General features: G+C 36.9%; 1 protein-coding gene across 6 annotated transcripts in view; it reads left to right on the top strand.

Annotated features, from left to right (window-relative positions):
- Positions 1-20071, top strand: part of PPP1R13B (protein phosphatase 1 regulatory subunit 13B) — a 72647-nt gene that overhangs the window by 40855 nt on the left and 11721 nt on the right. For 3 of the 6 annotated variants that reach the window (XM_080596325.1, XM_080596324.1, XM_080596322.1), the window contains exons 5-9: positions 13313-13414; positions 14431-14605; positions 14963-15159; positions 16937-17101; positions 17859-18039. In XM_080596325.1, coding sequence (XP_080452451.1) covers positions 13313-13414; positions 14431-14605; positions 14963-15159; positions 16937-17101; positions 17859-18039 — 820 coding nt within the window. Of the gene's footprint in view, positions 1-8303; positions 8654-13312; positions 13415-14430; positions 14606-14962; positions 15160-16936; positions 17102-17858; positions 18040-20071 lie in introns of those variants that run through there. The other 3 variants (XM_080596327.1, XM_080596326.1, XM_080596323.1) reach the window with 3 other exon arrangements.

Genomic DNA, 20071 nt, shown 5'->3' with positions numbered 1-20071 from the left:
TATTATAATTCTAATTAATATGGCATTAGTTTATGACTAACATTAGCTCTTAATATCTAACTTCATGTGTTTTGAGGAATCTAAAGATAATTTCTCATATTGGGAAAAGGAAACCTACTTGGAACATGTGAAGGGACTGTTTCCCTCCATGTCTTCTCTATATATTTATGTAATTTTTCACCTCTGTAGATCTAGATACCAAGCATCTACTTAGATGGATATGAGAGAGATTTGTGGTTTTTATTCACTTTTTTTTTCACGTGTATGGATATATTTTTACCTTTTCTTGTTTGTCTGCCGCCTTCTCATTCATTCAAATTCCATTCAGCTCTCCCTGTTCCTTCTCTGTTCTCTGAGTACTGGGGCCTTGTAGCATTTACGGGGTTTAGTAGTTCTGCTGTTCTGGGCACCAGAAGATAGCTCTGTGCAGCAGGTTACAGGGAACAATGATGTGCTAGTCTGTGGAAGCCAGCGGGTGGCTTTCTGTTTTGCAGGTGAGGAAAGACCTAAACTGCAGCATTTACTCAATTTACACTTTTAGTTTCCACATCTGCAGGTCTGACCTTGTTTTCCCCCAGGCACGGCTCTTTAGTTTTACAGCAATACTTAGTTGTGGATGTCCATGGAAGAGGAATGGTGAAAAGTCCCATCCAGTTTGCTTAACCTGAAAGTACGGTACATTTTTTTAACCTATTTCTCATCCAGTGAACTTGGACTAATAAGATTCACACTTTTCTCCAGATTTCGAACTAAACAGAGCTTGTGGAGAATTGCCTCCAATTGTCACTGCACACTGAGATCCGAACTTGCTTTTATATAAAGGTAGAATAGTTGAGAATATAGGGGTGTGTGAGCTGACACATAACATTATGCACATTAGGTCATAAAATAAACGTTACCTAAAGAGCTCACTTGTTACTTGTCATAAGGTGTTGCTTTCCCACTCCTTACACTGCTGCTGTAATTTTTAATGCCCTTTGCCATGGTTGTATCCTTCTGGAGTTGCATTAGTATAACTTCTAGTTAAACCAAGTATTTTGATACGAAGTTATTGCAATTAAAATGGACCTTGTCCTTTCCCTTATTTCAGTACTTCCTTACAGGAGACAGATAATGAAATTCATTGTGTCAGTGCAGACCTCCAAGAGCTTTAATTGTTAAACCGTGGGAATTCAGACTGTCCCCCCTTTCTCCAAGCATCTTTCAGTTCTGAGCAGGAGACTCTTCCAGTACTTGCAAAGCCGCCTGCTCCTTTTCAGGACATCTTTAGTCATCTCTTTTATGCAGCCCTGACATTTGCAGACTGGTGCTTCCACAGCATGTGTGTGTGGTGGTGTTCGCTTTTGTGCGTGCACACACATGTAGTGCTGGCCTTCTTTTTCTCACGCAACCTCACTTGTTCATTTAGTTTCGTGTCCATCCAGCCTTTGGACACCTAGCATACCTACTTCCCACCCCTGTGTTTTTCCCAGGCAAGAGAACCTTTCCTTTTCTCTGTTTTCTCCGCAACTGCCTCCTGATCTAATTGTACTTAGGTTTGTTTCCCCTGCAGTCTTCCTCACATCAAAGTACAGAAAATGAAAGTCCCTGTAGCTAATTTAGGAGCAAGGGAGTTGAACTTGTTTTTCTTCTCTTATTCTTAGTGGATGATCTTACTCTATAGCTCATACCTTTTCTTGCTCGCTAAAAATAAGCGTGTTCTTTATGCAGCTGGAATATTCACTTTATCGTGCTTTGACATACAGTTCTTCAGTGTCCTTATGGAGACCCATTTGGCTGGATCTCTTGTGTAAGTGCACTGAATCATGCTTGAATTCTTTTCTTGAAAGAATGGAGAGAGAGTGAACTTGTGTGCAATTCATGAGTTTTATAAGGTAAATTACAGCTTCTTATGTTTTTTGTCTTGCATACTATTATAATTTTTATAGATATAAGAAACTGGTAATGGATTTTAGTATTTTCTTTCATGTTCAGTATTTAAAAATCCTGAATTCTAGGTTTTGACTTGCTGCAGTCTTCTCTGACATGAAACTTCTTGATGTATGCTATTATACATGTTTTAGCTTCATTGCTGGCTCAAATATTTATCTTTTTGTATGCAGGATTTAGGAAAAAGACGAAACTAGGTACTGAAGAGCATTATAGCAAACACAGATTGATAGTCTTCTGGAAATAACCTTTTCTATTTTGAGTGTACTGTTTGCCTTTTCATCTTAGGCAGTCTTAGTTAAATAAACTGTCTGTTAAATTTCAAGTGAACTTTCAACATTTGAGTTTTCTGTCACTTTAAACAGTGAAATTAAATACAAAAAGTAATGATTTGCCTGATCTTTTCGGTATTTATTTTTTTTTCCAGAGTTTGTAATACTACGAGAATAAAAACGGAACAAATAATTTGTTTCCCTTTTAAAACTAATTTTTCTGTATTCTCATATTTGCAGTTTAACCTGGTAACTGCGAAAGAAATGTGTATTGCTCGACATTTTCCATTGAATATGAGAAGTGCAGTGAATGAAGCTGATCATAGTTGACAGCTGGCTTGATCTTGCAGTGATTAGGTCTTTCACTGCTGGCAAAATCCACTAGCCTTTTCCGTTAGCTGATTGTTGATGAATGCAGAGAGACAGTTTTTCATATTGATAAATGATTGGGGAAACATTTATTTCATATGGAATAATATTTAAAAATATCCTACCTCCCATTGATTGCACTGAGGCAAAAAGCCATACAAGAATGCATAAGATGTGTATAGTCGTTGGCTGGGTTTGCTCACAGCGAACAGTTAAGCAATTAAGTGTAGACAGAAAATAACAGAAAGATGGAGGTGGAACATGCTGAAGCAACACAAGTGTTTACAGCTGATGGGCAGTGCTGCAAAATAAAGATGTGCTCTCTTACAATTACATGGCAAAATAGCAAACAGGTAATTCATTACTTTTCCAAAGTTTTACACTTTAGTGGATGTTATTTAAATACTGTATTGCTTTTGCGCTTGTTTAAGTGATTGTGGGTTTCGTTGTCACATGGCCAGAACATAGACCACTTTGTTTTTTTGTTACTCCTTATCTCTGAAATGAAACTTTGAGTAAATCAGATTCTGATCGATGATTTTGCTATCATTTTTACGTTATAAGACCTTATGAAAAAATACTTTTTTTAGTTAAGTATCACGGTCAACTTTTGTTTTTAGCAACTTTAGTTTTGTTGCATGTGCAACACTACACTAAACAGGATATTTATTTTCAGTACTTCTGTGTTTTGGAAATGTCCTGTTCTGTTGTTCTCATATAAACAATATTACAGCACCACAGAACAACTTCACAGTGAAACCATTACTTAAGAGAGGAATAAACATGTATTTGTTACTAAACATGTTATTCTGACGTATAAGTGCATCTTAACCATAATGAGCTAGTCTATCAAAATAATGTTTTTCTTTAAAAAGATGTTTTTTCCTAAAGACCCACAAACATACAGTTCCAAGACTATTTTTAAAGAAACTTGAATAATGTATTTTCAATGTATATTGAAATGTGACTCATTAGTTACAATACCAATACTTTTACTCAGAGTAATTAATAGTAATTAATAGAGTAAATAAACAGGTCTGGAGTTGTGTGCACAACTGATCTGTTACTCCTAAATGAATGCAAGATTTCTTTTAAAATAATTTTATTTTAGAATTTAGAAGTATAAGGCTTGCTTCAAATCAGCTGCTGGGTATTTTAGCTGACACTGAAGCTAATACAAAGGAGTTTAAGATTTCTGTGGTTGTTCAGTGACTACAAGGACAAAGTAGAAAGTATTTTAAATAATGAGTTCTAGATACTACTTGCCTATAATGTAGAAGCCATTTATAAGCAGTTTATTTTATATGTAGCAGGTTTTCAATATATACTTAAATCCAACTGTAATTTTGAAAATCTGTTTTAACGTTCTTTTAATTTTTGTTTTGTATAATTACGTTCTGCCTTTCCTTAGCTGCTCTGTCCAGAATAGAGGACAGTCTCACTTGGGAGATTTCTGAGAAAGAAATATGGGTAAACAGTAGTAAAGAAGGGAAATCTAGAGTCTGTGGCTTATGCTGAATAGACTTTAAATCTTTATTATATCAAATTACCTATTTGTATTAGCAAGTTGGAGGAATTAACAAGTTAACAAGGTATTGTATTTTAAGGAAAGATGTTAGGGTTTTATCAAATATAGATAATGTGAGACTTTTCAGCAAATTGTAATGTACCTGAAGTAAGTTTATCAGTTCTAAGAAACTCTTAGTTTGTTCATTTGTGCAAATAAAATACTGTTTTTATTACAAATTTATGAATAAAGTAACCAGATTACATTTGTGATGTTAATATCAAGTTTACTTGATTATCAGGAGATAGCACACACTAGTTGTATTTTTCTGTAATTCCCAATATTCTGGGTGCGTTTTCTGGGTTTAATTAGCTTGTTCATTTCCATTAAGCTTAAAAAAAGGAAAAAAAAAAAAAGAAAGAAAGGCACGTGCTATTGTCATTGGATTCTTTAAAATGGATTTCTGCTATCGGCATATTTCTGACCCAATTAAAAAAAAAAAAAAGCCAGGCAGAGCTGTGGATAAAGCCATTAAACTGGAAATAATGTCATCCATGTCGAGATCAGCAAAAAATCTATTTTAGTTTAAATAGAAACATATTTTCTTTCATCCCTTTATAGTGTTATGCGTGATCTTTCACGTGAGATTAAGCTGCTTTTGTACTTTGCACTAAAGTCAGGTTTTATGAAAAATGTGCTCAAATTCGTTAGCATTCTTAGCTTCGGAGATGTGCACTCTTTCTGGGCTGCGGGTCAGTATTTTCAGAAATGTAAGTGCGTCAGAGTCGGTCGTCTGCAGTAGATGGCTCCATCCTCTGTTCTCCTTTCCTCCTCCTCAGGTGGCACAAGGAAACCACATGCGTTTTATCCAAGATAGATTTGATGCAGCACTAGCAGAGTAAACTCCCATCCCTTCCATCTGTTGTCCCCATCGTTACTGTCCTGCTGAGGACAGGTACCAGCAGTGTGCAAGGGCTGCTCTTATCAGACACCTCGAGAGATTTAACTGAGCAAGTGAAAGCATCCCCTAAACTGTGGTATTTTGAATGAAGGTTAGGGCAGAGAAGTACCATGTGGCTGATGGGCTCCTGCTGTTCTTGTCAAAGTTAGCATGGGAGAATTAAGAAATCTTTTGCTAGATTGAGCAAACGAAGAAAGCCGTTCCTTTCTTTCCTGCTCTGGTAGCTTGGCAGTTGAGCAGCCAGAGCTGTTGAGAGCCAAAGCTCTGCCTTTCCTGTATGTGCGGGACAGAGGAGGAAAATGCAAGGATGGGCGTGTGAGATGAGAGCTCCAGGGTTTTGGGAAGGCTGAGACTTCTCGGAGCCTTGATCCCAGTCTGGAATTCACTGGCAGGGGAGCGCGCCAACCCACCCTGTTTGTTTTGCAGTTGTCAGCTGCTTTGTTCTGGAAGTATGGTCATCTTTGTTCATGCACTCTCACACTTGATCTCAGAGCTATCAGTTCTGTGTGTGTCACAAAGCTGCATGGGTTTGGCTGCTTTACAAAGGTAAATTCTTAGTCCTGAGTAAGGTTTGGTATTGCTCTGGGAAGGGACAGCTGCCTAAACCTGCTACGGATTGTAGAAAGCTGAGTCTTTCTGTAGTTGTTCTAAAAACAGTCTTTATGTTGTATTGTGTTCCTGTGTAGGCATTTTAAGGCTTCTCAGGAGCGGCTTGCGGTATCTTTCTGGCCTTCACCATCTTCCCCTATCAGGCTGGTGAAGATGGTGATTTCTTTTTGACATGCCAAAACTGTGTGCCTCGGTGGTGAATCCCACATGGGGGAGCAAATTCTTGTAATCATAACCCAAAAGTAGTTGCTGTCTCTAATTCAATAATGACCTTGTGCTTTGTCTGTTTTATTTTTTTTACCTGCTATTTCTAGCTTTTGATATGCTGGTGTTGTCCCACCCTTGATGAAGAGTTTTTTTCTTTCATGTTTATTCTGGTAGAGGGTATGATTATTTTTCCTATCGGAGACTCTTTGGGGAGTGAGGGTGTGTGTGTGTGGAGGATTCTTAAGGGAAGGCTTGTGGGGTTTTTTGTTTTTTTTTTGGTGGGGTGGGGTGTTTCATTTATCTCAACATCCCATTCAGCCACAATGTACCTTACCTCTGCTAGAATCTAGAGAGGCAGCCTACCCTATGCTATAAAGCATACAAAGTGTAGCTAGGTTGTGGCTGGGGTATATGTTGCCTTATCTTTAGTATCTGCTCTGTATTGGCTTCTTAATGAAGTAATTGGTGGTTAAGAAGTAGTGGGATACGAGCAGAAAGCTTGTGGGCAGCCCTTTTGACAGCCAGCATCAGAAGCAGCCATCCTGGTGTCCAAGCTAGGACACAGGCTGTCTCACCTGCCTGCTCACTGGTTGATTACATTTTATCTAGGTTATGCTGGATAATTGGCAAATGGAGATTTAACCTCAGAATCATCTCTGACCATGGGAAGTGTTAAAAACAGGGAGAAGGATAGACCTAAGTACTAAAAGAGTAGTAAATTAGGGAGTAAGTATAGAGGCGATGGAAGTGAGTGGTAGGAAAAAGGCTAGAAAACATGAGAAAGTTCACTGTATGTGATTCACGGCACAGGAATACATGTAGGAGAAGGTGGAGCTCGGCCAGTTTCAGGAGGCTTGAGGTACCTGAACCTACACTTTCTAGTGCAGAGCTTTGGGAAAGGAGCTGAATTGTGTGGGTGATGGGTGTGAACACCTATCTGAAGAAGAGGGAAGGAATAGATAAGGGAAGTTAATGACGTGGTGGTTCTTGCAAACCGAGGAAGAGATCTGAGGAGACACTGTACAGGAAGTAGTTGATAAATTCTTGGTCTGTTCTGGTTTTCTTTTTCAATGAATCGTTTGAATTACGGTTTACACTGGCTATTTGAGTGGTTAGGTGTTGCCAAGCCTAAATGAGATATTGCCAGTCATTGAGGTGGTCTGTGAAGCTTTTAGACAGTTGTTTTCCTTTAAAGCTGGTATTTCTGAAATCATAGGAGTCTCGGGTGTGGTACATGTTTTGTTATTTTCAAAGTAGCTTTCTGTTTTTCTGAATGCAAACTTAGAAAATCAAAGTATCTTTGTGTATTTCTCTGCCTTAGTGCCTGATCCATAAAATCAAACCACATCCTCATTATCACCTCTTAAAAATAATCTATTTTGAAGGTCTGTCTCCTGGCGTTTTGATTTCAGTATTGACATAATTAGATTCCTCTTCTAAGATAACCTTCCAATGGGAGTAAAAACACAAAACCAATTGGAATCTGCCCCTATGGCTTATATGTTTGACTACAGTATGTTCTGCTTGTCAAGGAACTAATTTGAGTTCAGATGCAATTTTTCCTTTACTGTTGTGGGTTGTCAGTGAGTAAACCATTTCATAATAGCTCAGAAGCATGTGGAGTGAGTAAAGAGAGATGGAGGAGTTTGTGACGATAGACAGAGCAGCATAGTGTGAGGACAGAAATGAAGGAGGATCAAGAAGACGAACTTTGAGTGACAAGGCTAATGCGCAGAATTCATTATTAAAGGAGGATCTCTCTCTTAATTAAATATCTAAGGTATGACTTGCTTTGAGGCTGCTTGTAAACTGGTTTCCAAAGTATTTAATTACTACTGTACCATTCATCTCACCTGTCCCAAAAATATTAATCATCAAATGGTAAAATACCAGCCTCTAGTAGGAGGCTAATGGCAGAAGCTGAAAATGCAGTTCATTACAAATTCTCTCTCATCATGACATTTTAAAGTGGCATGCTAAACAAATAAATACAATTCTCTTAGAGATTCTTCTAAATTTTGAGAAATTAGGGAATATGAGTGTAAAGTATTTTTGTTTGAAACATCTGTAATAATTCCTTAGTGCCTAATAATGCAGTGTTTGTTCAGTGGGATTTTATTTTGGAGTTCATCTGTGTGTAAATGCTTCTGTGAATCAATGAAAAGAAATTTACGGTTCAGCAAAATTGTCTCCTTTGATGTATCACCATGTAGCAAATGAATCTGTGGAATCTGGAGGAGTAGATATTTGTAGTGGCTTTTTTGGTACCTCCTTTAGGAGGCAGTTCTGTGGGAGGTAGGTTTCTCTTCCTGCAGGAGAGAGGAGGAGGTCTAGACCTTAAATGTAATAGGCTCGTGTTTGTTATGAAAGGTGAGTCACTTCGTGTATGAAATCGTTCATACTGCTTATTAGCTGTACAAACTTAAGAAACAGGGAAACCAACAACCTCATTAAAGAATTGAGAACATACCCTGATCCATTTGCCTTGCATAGCACGAGGTTCTGAAGAAAGACTGAGACGGACTTTTTCCAGTGGTGGTATTTGCATACAGATTATTCCGAGCCAACTCAACTAATATGAAATGCTCTAAGCAAATGGATTCAACTAGATCTCTGCAAGAGAAAGATTCACTAATTTTCATGGTTTATCAAAAATGCTGCTGCCCTGTTTCGGAGGCATGAAATCAGCTACAGTCTTTCTGAAAATACCTGACTTAATGTTGAAGAGGAATTCTGCTTGGTCTGTGTACTGCTTTTGCCATGTGGATGAAAAAGAACAAACTGCGAGTGAAGCTACAGGTTTAAAACTTTGTTTCTTCAGATTCTTCTTTTCTTTCCTAGGTATAATGTAGTTACTTTAAGTGGAAAGGTCATACATTGGTATTCAGGGAGGTAAACATGAAGAGATTTCTCATGGGGCACTTATAAGAATGGCTAATTATAACTGTTTTCCTATGTTCTTATTCTTTTCCCTGTATAAAAGTTTTCTAGACATTACACTTTGTAAATGGAATATTTTGCTGAAGTTAATAGCTTCTTTAAGGAGAAGGTAGTATTTATTCATCTCAATTCTTTTTATTTTGCATAATGTAAAATGATGCAGTATGTTTTTCAGGCATTGTAAGATATACTTTCAAACATGCTTACTTAAAGCAGTAAAAATTCTGAGCTTTTGGGTCAAACTACTGGTGTTACTGGTGTTTTTACAAACCAGTTTCTTATTGTGCACTGTGGGTTACATTTTTCACTTAAGAAATCTGTAACTTTTACAAAGTAAGATGGCTTCCTTACCTTGAAAAATGCATAACCCCTGTACACGTACTACTACTTGAGTCTGGGTATATTTTTTAACAAGATTTCTTAGCAATATAAACTATCTATTTCTTGGATAGCGTTAGACTGAAAAGTATTACTAGAAATAGAATGAGTTGTCAGTGTAAACTTAAACTGATAATCAAAGTAGAAAGGAGAGGAAGCATTGGGAATAACTTCCATAGGTAAAACTTGCTTCTGACTGGTTTTGAAACAGAGCATGTGTGTATTGGAAAAACACTACTGTTTTTTCCCCCTATTTTGACTTTTGAAATCAATGATCCAGAGGGTATACTTCAAACTGTTCTGAGTCCCTCTTAATACTTCCCTACAGAGTCAAACAGAGATTTAGGTGGTTCTGATGGAATACCATGCCAAAGGAAGTCAGCAGAGCCAGAACACCTCCTGGGAGCAGCACAAGTACACACAAGTTGTTTGGCCTTATTAAAGAATGTTGTGAAGGACTCATCTATCATAAGTCATGCTAGTTAATAAATAAATAAATAAATACACACTACTAAGTTCAGTCTTTTTTTTTGATTACTGTGTTCACTAACAGTGTTGAAATAAAAACCATCCAAAGTACAGATTTTTCTACCTTTTGTTTCAGTTCCATTACTCTATATAGCTGTATCCATACATAAGTACATAATTTTGACTAACTTCTGCACCAAAAATAATTTTCATTACTGATGCCTATTAAGAGGATTTGTAATTTCCAGTAAGAATTATACTTATGCTCCATATACTATCATACAGAAAATCTTCAAAGAAGGACAGTAACTCTCTAGAAGGACAGTAACTCTCTATAATGAAATTTTAGTCTGATGTGTCTATATTGTGCATTTAAGATACAAAAACTTTTAAAGTTAGCGTTCCAAATCTGGCTTGTTTTAGTGACTGATCTTGAGATGTATTCAATAATTATATGGAGAAACATGAAACACTAATTGGAGCTCAAGTAAAAAAAAAAGGCAATCTATTTTAAAACAAATATTTTCCTTTCCTGACTGAAGCTTAAAGAATCAGTTTTGTATTATGCATTCGTTGGAGAAATGATATATAAGAAATTTGATGTAGGAATATGAAACAAAACATTCAGAATGGCTGAAATAGTTTGGTGTCAACAAGATTTTAGAGGAGAATTTTACTTTTCCTGGAGTGAAGTACAGGCATTGCAGGGGATCTTGTCAGACAAGATCACTACAGAACTGTGTTGGAAGTCACTGGGGTGGGCCCAGAAAAGTAGAGCAGCTTTCCTCTGGGATCAGGTTTGATCCGATTCAAAATCTGGTACTTGCTTGATTGGGGTGGGGATGTGTGTAGTGGGATTTTTCTTCTTATTCTCCCACTCCATAAAACTTTAAGGCAGCATTTCACTTTGTAAGCACTCATTTAACACACTTTTATTCTCAGTATATCCAAAATAATTATTTTTGGTTTTTCAGCAGTGATGTACTGTACTGGGTATAGGAAACTATGTAATTTCAGCATGGCTTACTAATAGTAATTGTCATGTAGTTTGGTGAAGATACTCCATTGTTTATTGAAGTGTTACAGTGTGGCAGTCTGGCTTTTGTGTTGATCCATCACCTGACCGAATTACATGTAAAATATCTTCCAGCAGATGCTGGACTGCTGTGAACTTTCCAGCTTTTGGGCATAATTTTTCAAAGGCTGGTATTCTCTTTCAGGAAAAAAAAAAAGTGCAGTCTAAGGCTGTGGCTTTTTTTTCTTTCTTTCTTCCCCTGAGTAGCAAAGCAGGTATTTGCAAGTGTCAGCTTCTGGAATTTGTCTTGTTACACTGCAATCCTTCCTGTGATTGCACAGTGGAAAAAAGGGTTGAATTGAAGTAATTTAATGTAGAGATTTAAGTTACTTATTTTTGGTGGCAAAACTGAACGGACTGAAACAGGACATCCATTTTTGAAAATGCACAATACTCACAGATTGTCACAGGTCACAGAATTGTATGAATTTTAAATAATTTTCAAGTAATTGCCTCTGTAGCCTGATTTTTGTAAATTTGTTACTTTGAAATGCAAAAGGGTGACAAAACCCCACTAATATCTATGAGTTATTCCATTCAGGGCCTTAAACGCTTATAATTTAGACCAAAGATTTCTATTTTTATAGTAATTGCCAGCTGCCCTTGTTGTTCCTACCATGAAGCTTTTAAATAATGGGATTCTTTGTCATCTCTGTATTTGCCAGCCTTAAAGTAGAATTCCCATTTCTTTTTAGCTGTGCTAAACCTTTTTGTGTGCATTGTATATGTATAAAGCCTGTTTATATAAAAGGGAAAAAGACTGCATTAAAGCCCAAAATAGGAAGTTACTGTAGCAGTACTCTTACAATAAAGTACTGATGAGAAGAAATTTGGAGAAATTGTTCTGTACTTCTGGTGCCCCACCGGTTGAACAGCTGGGGCACATCTAATAATACTGCAGCGCTGTTACCTGCACTACCACTGACGTGGAATAATGCAGGCCTGTAGCGCACACATTCTGGGCTGTCCCCTGATGCACCCTTTTTCTTCCTCCCTTGTGATCTATTGCTGTGTGGCTGACCTCTGAAGAAAGCTTTCTTCGCTACTCTACCAGAGTTCAGATTTGCCAGTTTTAAATTTTCATCTAACTTTTTTCCCCCGTGCTTTGTGGCTTTCTCTAAAGCTTGCCTTGGTAACAGAAGAGGTGTCATTGATTATAAAGATTTCTTTCCCTTTTTTAAACCACAAAGATCTCTAAATGCTAGTCCACATTTCACTGACCCCGAAGTAGAACAGCAAGCCCTGCTGTGGAACAACCTTTATTTGAAAACTTCCTGCAGAGCTTCCAGCAAGATTTCTTGTCTAGGATTATTGCCATTCTTCTCAGTCTGTCAGACTGAGATCAGCAGCAAAATAAACCCTGACATCTTTACATAAAGGCCATACAGAGTTTTGTTTTGTTTTTAAGAGGGGAGAGGAGGAAGCTTTTCCGTATGACACTGGTTCTTCACCAATACAGGTGGAGTTGAGGTTGGGGTCTTGTCTCTCCATTCAGAGTTCACACAGTAATAGCTAATTAATTATCCAAAGCGGATCACCTTTACTCCACTTCACTTTGCACAGACTGTTTTTCACAGATTCTTATCTTAAATGCTCCAGTCTGTCCAGAGAAGCTGTGGGTGCCCCATCCCTGGAAGTGACCGAGGCCAGGCTGGATGGGGCTTTGAGCAACCTGGTCTATGGGAGGTGTCCCTGCCCATGGCACGGGGTTGGAACTGGGTGGGCTTTAAGGTCCCTTCCAAACCATTGGGATTCCATGAAATTTCATGGAATAAATTCCATGAATTTCATTCTTGGTATGTGAGTCTTGGTATGTGAGCTTAATGACAACCTCTTCTAAGGGTTCTCATTTGTACTTGTCCTGCACAACATAAATAATGCTAAACAACAGAATCACAGAATCATCTAGGTTGGAAGAGACCTCCAAGATCACCTAGTCCAACCTCTGACCTAACACTACCAAGTCCTCCACTAAACCACATCACTAAGCTCTACATCTAAACGTCTTTTAAAGACCTCCAGGGATGGTGACTCAACCACTTCCCTGGGCAGCCCATTCCAATGCCTAACAACCCTTTCAGTAAAGTTTTTCCTAATATCCAACCTAAACCTCCCCTGGCACAACTTTAGCCCGTTCCCCCTCATCCTGTTAATTAAAGCTGCCAAGGCACCTACACTGAAAGTGTTAGGAAAGGAAAGAAGCTTCAGGTTCCAGTTCCTGCTTAATATACCTGCTTGCATGTTTACTAGTGTGTGTGTTATATCTGCAGTAGGTGCCAATTCTACAGAACATCTTAAGAAAGGAAATTTAAATGTAGTATGAGGTCTTTTTTCTTCTCCTTGTTTTGTTTCTTAATGTTCTCCTCTTTCATCTGCTTTTCCCCTTCTTGCTTTTTCTGTCGCTGGCATGTGTGTGAGCTGTGTCCTTTGTTTATGCTTTGGTCTTCTTTCCTCTCTAATAGGTATCCATCATTTTTCCTTCCTCTAAGGACTGGGGAGGGAGTGTTAGCCTTCCTCTGACAAGTAGGGATCTAGCTTCTAACATCAGAGCATTCCACGTACATCACCACATTGACGTAATGTTTTGTTGTCTCCAGGTTGGGAATCCACGTGTTGAGCTCACTCTCTCCGAGCTTCAAGATATGGCTGCCCGACAACAGCAGCAGATTGAAAATCAGCAGCAAATGTTGGTTGCTAAGGTAATAATTAGCAGCAAACAAAATATAGGGATTGTAGTAAATACAAGCTTCTGTCAGTGTCTGCAAACGTGAGTTTTTTGGGGTACAGATAAATGCACCCAAGTCACTTTAAATAAGCTTAAGTGGTTAAATAAGCAACAGTTGTGTGTCATTATAAAAATGTTGCTAGGTTTTGTCTCTTTTGTGAGGCCCACTTCATTATCTGTAATAGACCACCCACGACTCTACATTCATACTTACTATCTCATTCACTTCAATATAATAACAGTGATGTGAGATGAGAATGTGCCCATTTCAAATATACTCATGTATTACATTTCTGAAGTCTGAGGTGTGACAATCGAAATAGATTTTCAGAGTGGGGAGCGGGTTTAATGTTTTTGACATTGTTCTCGGTGTTACAGAATACAGTACACATGGGATGCTTGGAGTACAGCACAGTGTCTTTACAAGGAATAAACCGAACAATTCTGTTCTTTTTTTGATGGAAATAACATAGAAAAAATAAATATTTTCACTGTGCGTGCACCAGGAGGATTGGTATTAAGAACTGGAACATTATCTTCTAGTAGGCCAGCTTGTTTAAACGTTCTGTTGGGAGTACTTTGTGTTCACTGAGAAGCTTGATAGCAGTGTTGGAAGTTCATTTTGCAATGGCAGGAAAAGTGTTAATAGCAGCAGAAGCCAAATGCCAGAAGCTTTACTGATGTGTTTGATTCTTCAGGCTATACATGGTTTCACACATATACATAAAATTGATGTTTGGTCTAAAACTTTTGAATTTCTTAACATAAATTTAACAAATTTGTTTTAAAGAGGTAATCTTTTTCCTCAGGAGGACTGATGCATGTTTTAACTAGATACAACTTTTTCTGATTGCTGGAAAGAAAATAAGCCAAACCAACCCCAAAATAAACAAAACCAAAAACTAGTGATCATAGAAATAGGTTTTACTAAATCAACTTTTTTCTACAAATAAGAGTGTAACAAGTACCTTTTGTCTTTTATTTTGTTAGGAACAACGTTTGCGTTACCTGAAGCAGCAAGAACGTCGTCAGCAGCAGTCTGTTTCAGAGAGTGAAAAGCTTCAGAAACTTAAAGAACGTGTTGAAACCCAGGAGACAAAGTTGAAAAAAATCCGTGCCATGAGAGGACAAGTGGATTATAGCAAGATCATGAATGGCAATTTGTGTATGTGGAATTTCTAAACATACTATTCAATTTTATTTGCTGTTCACTGTATATCTGGCAAATGTCATACACTGTAACAGGATTTCACATAGAATGTTTATTTGTCATACAATGGTTGACATAAATTTCTAGGAAATTTATACATGATGTAATTTCTTATCTGTTTTATAAAGTCATAATAAGTAATCAGAGTATTTGTAGTTAACGTTAGCAATTCCTGACACATTATAAGTATTTTATGTGTATGAATACACCAGGTTTAAAACCAGTATGTTGTACTTAGCAATATCCATAGAATTAAAAATTAACAATCTCTCCTGTACTTGTTTTTTATTATTGTTATCTTGTTAATTTTAGCAACTGAAATTGAGCATATAAGCGCCATGTTCCAGGAAAAGCAGCAGGAGCTACAGGCTGCAGTATTAAAAGTGGATCAACTTACTCAACAACTGGAAGACTTAAGGAAAGGGAAGCTGAATGGGTTTCAGTCTTACAATGGACAAGTAACAGGACCTGCAGCAGTAGAATTAAAAAAATTGTATCAAGAGCTACAGGTAAGTAATTGAGAAATACAGTTTAAATGACAGTTGAAATAAGTCATATTACTGCCCTTATGGGTAGACATTTCCTTCTGTGATCTCATAAAATTGGAGTATCAGAATGTTAATGCATAAGGTCCTAGCAAGCATCCTTTTAAAACAGGATTTCATTAGCTTTCAAAACTGCTGCTGCTGCTGCTCATACACATAATGAGGCAAAGTGTGAAAGCATTCCGAAGGGCATTTCTGAGCAGTATTGAAGATACTGAATTTGTACAAAGTACTTGTTTTAATCTCTCTCCAAAATAAAATTTCATTTCAGTGCTTTTCTGCTTTGCAAAGAAGTGGATATAGCACACCGACTTAGATTTTTGTCTTAGCCTAGAGACATGACTGCGCAGCAAATAAGAGTAACTTTAAAATATATTGTGGAAATATAGCTATAATGAGTATGTAAATAAACAAAAACACATAAGAATTATAATTTTGATGATTTTCTTTAAATGTTAAGCTGCACTATATTCACTGCACTATTCAGTACACTATACAGCATACTACTATAGCTACACTATATTCACATTATTCACTGTACCACTATCCTACGTCTTCATCCAAAAATATTGGTACATCTGAAGAGTAGTTTTCACATCAGTAATTAACTATCCCATTCACATTGGAATTTTGTCCAGTTTTACAATTTAAAGTTACAGTATGCTTAAGAATACTTAATGTGTCAGTGTGTCAGGATTGGAGGGCTTTTTTTCAGTTTGCTCGTACTTTCCTGTGATTGAGGCAACGGGTCTAACGTGTACTTAGTATTTCAAAATAATTTTAAATTTCAAGATTAGTCCCACTTTTTTCTTTGTGTGAGTAAATATAATGTACCAATTAATCCATGACTAATTAGGAATATGGGTCCTTTTTTCACCTTTCCATTTATACAAGGCATATCTGCCTTCCAAGTATTTCTAAATGCAAAGATGCTCAGTGGATTAAGGTTTCTTTCTTGTGCTTCACAATGATCCCGTACACGTTTATCAAGACTTAAATTTGCGTCAGGTTTGTTTTTTTTTTGCATGCAACAGTTGCCATGAAAAGCGGAATATTGGGACAATACAGTTAGAATTATTGAAGGTATGAAAAAATGCCAATGGGAAAGCAAGAGAGAGAGAAAAAAGGATGTCATAGTTGATTTAAACTATAAAGGTAATCAGTCTCCTAAGTTACTGGAAACCTGCTGTGAAGGCTTCAGTTTAATCCTCATGCAGAGAGAAAAACTGGTATCCAGACCATGCCCTAGCAGTTCAGTTAACTTCCCATCCAGGCATCAAGAAGTTATGTGTGGAACTGGAAACAGAATTAAGAGCATAATTTCTTGTACAAGTTTGATATCACTTAGTATTATTTAGTTTCCATGATATTCAAACTTTCATTGTGGTTAAATGTAACTTTTAACAAGTATTTTCTAGGACTTAATATTTCATTGTGGAACTGATTTATGAAATTTATTTTTGCCTAATTCTTTAATCCAGTTGGTATAAATGGGATGCATGCTACATGTTTATGGGGTGTCCAATAGCTTAGTAAAAGATAGCATGTCCTAATGTTTTCTTTTTAACAGTTGTTCATGGTAATTTGACAGGCTGTGTGGAAGCATAAAATCAGATGTCAGAACATGGCTGATCCATGTTGCCTCAGGTTTTTTTAACAACATGTTAAAAACAACCTTGGCCAAGACAAAATGAAGTAACTATCCTAACAAGTGCTGCTTTTTATTTTTTTCTTCTTTCAGATTCGGAACAGGCTTAATCAGGAGCAGAACTCCAAGCTTCAGCAGCAGAAAGAACTCTTAAACAAACGTAATATGGAGGTGGCCATGATGGACAAGCGAATCAATGAGCTGCGTGAACGACTATACAAGAAAAAAGTTGAGGCACGTCAAAAAGAAAACATTCCTGTAAGATAAACTATTCAAAGGGCCACACTTTAGTTTATCAACAGCCTATTAAAACTACGTAGAATGTCACTTTATTCCCAGCTGAGTACAGTTACATTTAAAGAACCCATTTTAAAAGTAGTAGACTTCTTAAAACTATTTTAATTTTTTTCATAGATAACAGAAAACTGCTGCTTTTTTTTCTGTGTGGTACAGACCATACTGGATTAAAATTTGTTGTATAGATTTGTAGGAAGTTTGATCATGGGCTGTTTTTCAGAGCATAAAAACATCAAAAAGGTAGGTTTTTTGTTTGTTTTTCCCTGGAACAGAAAAAATGATAAAAATGTAATAAAGGGTCTGATAAAATTAGCTGATAGTTGTCTGAGACTTTGACTAGAAATCAGTAGACCTTTTGTCTGAGGACTAGAGAGATCACTTATGGATTCCCCTATGTATTCCTAGCTGGAAGTGTTGATTTCAATAAATACATTTATTTATTTATACAAAAGGGACATTGAAAAGAAACCTTACGCAGTAAAAGTTTTCTTCATGAAAAGTATGTGCTGTGGCTGAGAAATTTAATTTTTGAGGTGTTAGTTTTAAGGAAAAAAAAATGTCTTTCTAATTCTTTTTTTTGCATAATATGGAGTATAGTAATTTGTTAAAGTGAATTAGCTACAGTGCATGGTTCCAGATAATTAAATTCAGACCTCGTTTTCATGCACAAATGCCTAGATTAAATGGAAATTCACGATTCAATTTGTCTGATTTTTAGTTGAATCGTATTAATGGAACTTCATCACCTCAGTCATCTTTGAGTGCTTCAGGACGGGTGGCAGCTGTAGGACCTTACATCCAAGTTCCAAGTGCTGGCACTTACGCTGTACCAGTAGATCCAGTTAAACCACAGTCTCTCACCATTGCTTCTAGCTCAACACATGGGAGATCAAAATCTGGTAAGCACCTAAGCGTGATGATTGTTAATATATATTATTTGGAAAGGAGTAATAAGAAAAGGAGTAATCTTAAGAGATCCTGTGTCGAGATAATTTCTGTAGCAGAAAAGGCAACCTTTTAGATGTGTTCAACACTGTTCTGTTCACTGGACACTACTTATTTGGTATGAGACATTTTTACCTCTTTCCCATGAGTTTTTCTCAAGAGGTAGAGTATGTTTTCTTTGTGATTATACTGGGTGGTAAAACACTAAAAGGAGCACATGTTCCTTTACAGATTCTGTGAATTAACTGTTCTGCCTTAATAGCTTTTCAATTAGTTCGTGTGTTTGAATATAATAACGAAATCAGCTTTGTGGCAAACAACATTATAAACAACTATTCATAGTATATGCACAGCAAACCAAAACTAGTGAACTAGTAAAAATAATACTACTACTCAGAAGGAGACTAAGTAGGAGAGTGCAATAAAACTATGGGAAGCTTTTGCTCCTGCAGAGATGCGAGTATTCGTGGTTCTTGAAGTGTTTCTGAAGTGGCGTAACCTTAGCATTGATGGTGTTTACTTCTATCTGCCTTCATTAGTGAAGGAGCTGCCCCTCTAGAGTATTCTCCGTAACTGAAATCGGTTCCCATGTTTCCCAAAATTAATAATTTTATCTACATTGTAAATAGAAGACACTTTTTAATATTTACATTGGAGACTGACAGAAGCAAGTCATGATACTTGTGCATTAAGTTTTCATTTTGGCACAGCTCACTTGTGTGCTCACATCTTAGCAAAATCAGAGTTCTTAATAAGTGGCTAGCTTAACATGAATAATACAAATAGATATTTATTGATTTATAAATACAAATACATGTGCATAATAAAAATAAAAAATGCACGGTCCAATCAGTCTAACCACAGGACTTGATTCGGCACGATCTTCTAGGAGAGACCTAGAAATGAGATAAGGGATGACTGTTAGACCAAAGCTTCTGCAATATTCACATGCATTCCAGTATTTAAAACTGGATACGCCAGCAAAGCTTGCAACGTCCTTCCAAACAGGGAGGAAAAGATTGAAGGAAAGACCATCAGAACCTCTGTACGCTTGTAGGAAAGAAAACAGGAATGTCCCCACCAAAAATCCCAAGGTCAGGAAGTGAAAGTAAACAACAACAGAACTTTAAACAAACAAACAAAAAAAGCCCACAGTATTTTCCAATGATAGTAGTGATCTAACAATATCTTTAGTTTGATGCAAAGGCTATAGAAACCCAATCACTGTTTTTATAGAAAAATTTAAGAATGTGGAAGGATTTAATTGTGGGGTGAAATGACAGCTTTGCAGCAGTTTTAGATTTGAATGTGTGGATTCTTCTTCAATGTATGGGGCAGTTCATAACTTTTAAGTTCACAAACCAGAAATAATTCCCTGTTTTATAAATCTTAACCTTACTAGAAACACATACATACTTCTGGACCGAACTCACAAGGTTTTAAGATCTACGAATGAGAGCTCTTTGATTTTTATAAAAGTTCTTACTCTACCTTAGGACTGACTTTGTATTTATTACTTTGAACATACTTGAAGAAAGTCCAGTAAGATAGATTTATTTTAGGAGAATTTTATATGCTCCCTGGAAGAAATAAAAATGGGATTTTTTTCAACTGTCATGCTTTTGTTTCTCATTATCTGCGTGTTCCTGTTCTAATTTCTCCATTGTCATTGTTTTAATTTTTCCACCACTTTTTTTTTTTCTTTCTTTTTCTGTGTAACTGGATCTGCCTTGGTGTGTCCCGTAGAAACAGACTGGGGGTGTGTGAAAAAATCTCCAGACACCTGGAAGGTTTCTGATTTAGACATAATAGTGGATCCTATTCTGTCACCTCCCACTTCTCTTCAGTCTGCTGTTCACAATGTCATCCGTCTGGCACCTACTCTCTTTGACACCCAGCACTGTGAGTCCGTAGAAGATACTTGGCTAGCTAAGAACTCAGTTTTTAATATGGTCATCTGAGCTCTTGCATACAGATGCATATTAA

Source organism: Anser brachyrhynchus (assembly GCF_964034855.1).
Source record: "Anser brachyrhynchus genome assembly, chromosome: 5".
NCBI lineage: Eukaryota > Metazoa > Chordata > Aves > Anseriformes > Anatidae > Anser > Anser brachyrhynchus.
Note: the sequence above shows the minus strand (reverse complement) of the source record. Positions and strands in the feature narration are given on the sequence as shown.